The sequence below is a fragment of the Mandrillus leucophaeus genome, unplaced genomic scaffold, assembly GCF_000951045.1.
Source record: "Mandrillus leucophaeus isolate KB7577 unplaced genomic scaffold, Mleu.le_1.0 Scaffold79, whole genome shotgun sequence".
NCBI lineage: Eukaryota > Metazoa > Chordata > Mammalia > Primates > Cercopithecidae > Mandrillus > Mandrillus leucophaeus.
Window position 1 is genome coordinate 1,381,483 of NW_012108585.1, and position 6,672 is coordinate 1,388,154.

Here is a 6,672-nt window from a genome sequence, read left to right on the forward strand (position 1 = left end):
ACACACACACACACACATCTATATAGGTATATAGGTATATATTTCCTTCCTGCCTTCCTTAAAAAAGAAACCCTACCTACCTGGATTTAGAGCAAGAAATTGTCTGATTGAATTCTAGCAGTTTCTTTAAAAAGAAATTCTTCTTAATGATGTAAATAGGAAAATTTTAGTTTAGAGGACTAAAAATTATTCATCTATGTATACAGGAAATCTGTTATTAACATTAGCCAAGTTTATGTATTTTATTTCCTAAAATCATTCTGTATATTATTTTGTTTTTTTATATTTATATTTGTATTATATTATTTCCATGGAAATTTCTGGGTCATTTCCAGAGAACTTCCTTAAAAGGTATTGTCGGTGGCAGCGTGCGGCTTGTTAACTGATGACTCGACACCCTTGCATGTATTAAGTTATTTCTGACCGAAACTTATATAGTATAATTATATACTATATAATTATTATACTGTAGGGATGTTATTATCTGCTATATTGATTCTTGATATATACATACACTTATCTGATCCAGAAAGAGTACAGAATTTTTAATGTGTTCCCGTGTCTCTTCAATTTTCTGGACCCAGGAGTTGCCTGTTACCCAGGTCCTCTGACTTTAATTGATCGAGATGTTCTGTTTTTCTCCTTCCCATATTCGTGATAGGTGGAGGAGTTACTGATGGCCATGGAGAAAGTAAAGCAGGAACTAGAGTCCATGAAAGCAAAGCTGTCCTCCACCCAACAGTCTCTGGCAGAAAAGGAGACTCACTTGACTAATCTCCGGGCGGAGAGAAGGAAGCACTTAGAGGAAGTTCTGGAGATGAAGTAAGTGTTTGCATCTTACTCTTCAAGCATTTGCTCGGTGGAAATGCTGTTTCTCCCTGTCTTCGTCTGGCTCTGTTGATTCCCCAGTACACTTACCTAATTTTAATGCTAACTTGTAGTTCTCACTCTCTAGAATAAATTTGGTCAAAGGTGGAACAAATCCTGATCAAATAGAAGTATTTTTGGTTCCTCTAATGAATTTTAAATCCTCTGGCATATACGTATCTGTGTGTAGTTAACTCTCTGAGATTCCTAAAATCTTCTGGAAAGTTCAGGCAAAATGGTGAGCTTACCGGGAAGAGGGCTGTTGGTTCTGAGGTCGTAGGAAGACGAGGCAGTTTTTAAACACATTTTTTGTTGTAAACATTTCCAAAGGTACACACAAGTAGAGAGAATGAACCCCCATATACCTGTCTCCAAGATTCAATAGTTAACATTTTGCCACACTGGAAACCAACTTTTAGAAAATTGTCACTTTTAGCAAAACTTTGCTATACAGCATTTTCCTGCTTCCCCCACATTTTGTAGGTTGCTGAGACTATAATCTGTTCTGAAGCATGTATACATCTGCTAATACATAGTAGATGTTTCTTTTTCTTCTCAGTAACCTTCTGTTTAAAACAAACATGTCTTTTTGCCTTCCCCTTACCTAAAGGCCCTACTATTATTTTACTGAAACCAGGTCTACCGTGGGATCCCTCAGTTACCTTCGTTATGTCAGCAGTTACCTTATTTTTGTTGTCTTCTTTTCTGTCTCAGAGGATAGGTTTTCTTCTCCTTCATAAGGCCAGATTCTTATTTCTGTCACAGATTTTAAGTCCCCACCTCAGCAGCCTTTCGCTGTCAGTTCTCTCTCACATAATCCTTGCTCACTTCTTCTCTGTGTAAATGCACAGTCTGTCTTTGGCCTAAAATAAAATTTTTTCACTCCAACTAGTGCTTTAAACTGACATCAGATTACTTTTCTGCTACTTTGAAATATCAGTAAACTTTGAATACCTGAATAATAGAGCTGTACAGAATCTTACCATGATACCTTAGCATGAATTCTCATGGGACATGATGATTGCGATATTGTGACTGCAACCCAAGAATGTTGAGGTGTCCTCTGTGCTTTCACGTTCCTGGGCTATAGTGCAAGGCTGAGATTCTATCCTTTTAGAAAAACATTACAGGTGATATGTCTTGGAAATAATGCATAAGTGAAGCCAGAAGTGGATTGGCATATGGGGCGAATTAAGAGAGGTTAGGGTTCCAAGTAGCATCATGAGAAAAAAGCTTGCAAATTTAAGTGGAGAAAGGGAAGTTATCCCTGTGACTGTTGGCAGTGACACTAGATTCTTCACTCTGTAGTCATTGCAGGACCCACCATATTTTAAAGGTTTAAATTATTCAATTATTGATCATTGATTGAACAAGTAAAAACAGTCTACCTAGAGAGCTTGAGAGGCGGAAATATGAGGGGAATGAAATGTGCAGGGAGGCTGAAACATGCATATGTGTGACTCTGGATCTAGAATAAGAAATAGTCTTCCCTGAGGAAAAGTAGTTGGCCCATTTGTATAGAAAATTCTTCAGCAAAGCACTAGAATAGCCTTGTTTTCTGGAATAATCCTGACCTCATCAAGCCAAGAGAAATGAATTAATAGCTGTTCTCCATTCCTAGCATATATTATTGTAGTTTTTGAGCGTCTGTTACAGATAAATGGTGACCGTAAGTTTGGGGAGACGTAAAACGGTTCACTTGGTAGCCTGCCAGTGGTGCATTAGAAACATTTGCGTTGGTTAGCCAGCCCTGAAGAGAAGGAACATTTTTATTGGCAGATCCCACAATGGTTCTTCTCTTCCTTATGCTGTGGTTTTGTTAACCATTACTTTTTTATTCCACTTTTATGTTAGCCTTTTTCCCTTAAGAAAGAAAGGATAAAAGGAAGCAGGGGAAAAATAATAAAATAACAACTGTAATAACTGTAATAAATTTTAAGTATCAGTTGAGGTCATGAGGTTCACTATTAAGAATTCTAGATGAGCTAGTTCATTCGACACTGCCCTACATTCAGACTCCTCCTGCAGTCCCACCCTACATCAGCATTCAGAATAAATTTTACAAGATCCATTTTTTATTTTTGATAGAATTTTTATTAAGCTGTGAATTTGACTGCCCTGACAACTGGTTTGTTCAGGGAAGGGGCGGCAGAGCTCTTTGGTTTCATTGAGAGTTTAGAGCTATTCAATAGGTAGCCTCCTGTATGCGGGCAGTTAGTTGTAAGTCGTTCAAAGAATGAAACCAACGAGTAGAAGTTAAACAAATCACTATACTCATTGGGAGCTTAAAAAATAAATAAATATGATTTAAAAGTTGATGTCAACACAGGTGAAAAATGAAAAATATTAGAATCTCCTGAACTGACTAGACAGACATGTTTGGAAGACTGGTCTTCTCTGGAAACAAGTAAAGCTGGCAGAAAAATCCAACTATCTCTGTGTTAAATTATATACTCATGAGATGCTTTCTGGCCGAAAAAAGGTCTCCCACAAACGGAGGATAAATTTTCATATGTACCTAAGAGGAGTCCAGTACTAAATTCTGACATTTTAAAAATTATTGACAGGAGAGAAAAGTAGAGAACAATTGCAATTAAGAGAGCTGTTAACAGGCCGGGCGTGGTGGCTCACACCAGTAATCCCAGCACTTTGGGAGGCCAAGGCGGGTGGATCACCTGAGGTCAGGAGTTTAAGACCAGCCTGGCCGACATGGCGAAACCCCGTCTCTACTAAAAATATAAAAAATTGGCTGGATGCGGTGACTCTCACCTGCAATCCCAGCAATTGGGGAGGCCGAGGCCAGTGGATCACAAGGTCAGGAGTTTGAGACCAGCCTGGCCAACACGTACGAAAAGTACAAAAATTAGCCAGGTGTGCTGGCACACACTGTAATCCCAGCTACTCAGGAGGCTAAGGCAGGAGAATCACTTGAACCCAGGAGGCAGAGGTCGCAGTGAGCCGAGATCGCGCCACTCTACTCCAGCCTGGGCGACAAGAGTGAAACTCTGTCTCAAAAAAAAAAAAAAATTATGGGGTTGCTGACATTAAAAAAAAAAACTCATTAGGGATTTATGACATAGTGTTCCAAATTAACCACGAAATTGTATATAGTTATTCAAATTATATCCTAGTAACAATTTAGGGGGGAAAATAAAAATGAAAATGCATTCTGAGTTGCGTAAGAGTGTGTTTACTCTTCACAAAGTCGTATTTATTTATACTTCCACCAAAAGCCATTTTTTTAAAAGTCTGTACACGTATGATAAAAGACTTTTAGTGGACTTGGAAGCATTTTTCACAATGGGCTGGAATACTGAGGTTGAATGTTATGTAGGAAACCCACATAAATTAATATAAAATTATTTTACACTTGGAAAAGAAAACAAAATATGGTGTACAGTTTAGCTATAAACAAATAGCATTGGTGGGTCTGGGACTAGTTAAAATTATAAAGCAAAGTTTATATCTACAATCAACTATCCCTTGGGACTCCTCCTCAGTTTTGCTTAACTGTCTCATTCTGCTCCCCTTTTTTTCTGCCCTGATATTCAGTGCTCTTATACGGCACACCCTATAGAAATTTATTTACTTTCTTGTGACCTGAATTGGAATAAATTACAAACAACCCTAAATGTTCTTTGACTTTCTCCTTCTTTAAATTTTAAACTTATTTTTAAATAACTTCCAAATAGAAGAAACCACGTTTAAAAAAAGAAATCCATGCTTTCTAATCATATTTTTATGTTAAAAGCCTCAAGTGGCTGGAATAAGGTCTAGCAAATAAAGAACTAAACTTTTCAGGTAAAGGCCCCCAAAGTCCCTCTTGTTTTCAACTTTCAAAATTCTTTCTCTCTCTCTATCAATATATGGTTCACATGTAAAAATGCGCTTACCTGTGTAGGGATGAAATTAAGACTGTCCGTCATCTACTCCTCACAAGAGGAAGGAAGTGAGATTGTTGTCCTACTTTTTCCTCATCTTTTCTTTTTTTCTCTGCTGGAGGTATAGGATCAACCCTGATCCCTTTTGTTAAATATAAATGAATCATTTAAAAGGTTAATTATTGCAGGTAGGTAACCTGATGCCTTAACCTAATTGCAATAACCATTTGAAGAAAATCTGTTATATAATTTACCAGTATGGCAGGTGTTTTTGGGTTTGTTTGGATTTTTGATGTTTTTTTGTTTGTTTGTTTTTAAATTTTCCTTTCAGGACCATCTTTTTCATTGTCCTCCAGAGTGTACCCTATAGGTAGCTACTCACTCTGCAAACAGGTAAAACTCCCCTCAAGCTATGGATGTCAAAGATAGTAACGTATCCATTTAATCATCAGCTTTTCTTTCAGAAGTTACTGAATGAAAGAGTATTAGATGCTCTGTGTAGCAAAGGATGTGCTTACATTTTGAGCCAGTTTGCTTACCCATGAAACAGGCATAATAATACTTAGACCCATCTCATGAAGTTGTTGTAAGGATCAAATGGATTTTTAAAAAAAACACGTTTACGTTGGTAAAGCTGAATGCTTGCAAAGCGTGATATTTACAACTGAAAATCCAATTTGTACTTTTGTATTTGTACCTGGAGAAATCACTTAACTTTTCAGGTTTGCAGTTTTCTCACTCAGATTTGAAAGAGTTTCCTCAATCTCTAAGATCCCTCATCGATTTAAAAATTGTGTACTTTGGCCAGATGACCTCCTGAGGTCCCCTGATTCTGCAGTCGTAAATGTCCTGTGTAAATCAGGGAAGTAATTCATATACAAACAGCATACTACGGAGAAGTTAGAGGCCAGACGTCATGATTCCTGGCTGAGGACTAGGCTACATGTTCACTGAGTGAGACTGCCCAAGGCTTACCAGAGATTAGATGCTACAGAATGAGAGTGGAATCGTGATGTTAGAGCAGTGGGGATCTGCAGTTCCAACCCAGTCAACATGGAGAAATCCTTGTTCACTTCAGTTATCTAGCTGAGATAACAAAAAAGATAGGTTTTAGGAGCAAGGACCATGCTCTAATATCAGGCCTATTCTAGACCCAGGCCAAGACTAGTAAACCGAGGCCCCCGTTAAGTCTTACAGGGTAGACCAGATTTGGACGGTGAGTCTCACTGAGATGGAGAAGCCTGGGAAATATCCTGAGCTCTCAGCAGATCCGCCTGTCAAAGGTTAAATCCAAACCTATACAAGTGCAGGGAGTCAACTATTAACTGACTTGCATGTACCAGAATAAAAATCACTGCTCCTCAGAAGAAATTAACAGAACCATATTTGCAATATATCCCATGTTGAACTTTTAAAAATTACCAGACACGCAAAGAGTCAGGAACATGTGATCTGTAGAGCAGAAAAGGAGCGTGTGGTAAAAATCACCTCTGAGGAGTCCTATTCGGTTTAACAGAAAAAACAAAAAAAACTAAATTCACCATTATAAATATACATCAAAGAATGAGAGAAAAATGTCATGTTGGTGATGGAATAGATAGGAAATCTAAACAGAGAAAGGAAGACTATTTTAAAATGGAAATTTGACATAGTGAGAACTCGTCTCTACAAAAATGTTTTAAAATATCAGCCAGGTGTGGTGGTGCCTACCTATAGTCCCAACTACTTGGAGGGCGAGACGAGAAGATCGCTTGAGCCCGGGAGATTGAGGCTGCAGTGAGCTTTGATTGTGCCACTGTACTCCAGCCCGGGCACCAAAACGAGACCCTATCTCAAAAAAGTAATAATCGTAAAATGAAAATGGAAATTTGATGATTGAAATAGAAATGAAAAATTTATTGGATAGTCTTTTTTTTTTTTTTTT

The 6,672-nt window shown here is 37.9% G+C and overlaps 1 protein-coding gene across 1 annotated transcript in view; it reads left to right on the forward strand.

Annotated features, from left to right (window-relative positions):
• Positions 1-6,672, forward strand: part of ERC1 (ELKS/RAB6-interacting/CAST family member 1) — a 581,971-nt gene that overhangs the window by 314,071 nt on the left and 261,228 nt on the right. The window contains exon 17 of the mRNA XM_011967141.1: positions 662-822. Coding sequence (XP_011822531.1) covers positions 662-822 — 161 coding nt within the window. The remainder of the gene's footprint in view (positions 1-661; positions 823-6,672) is intronic.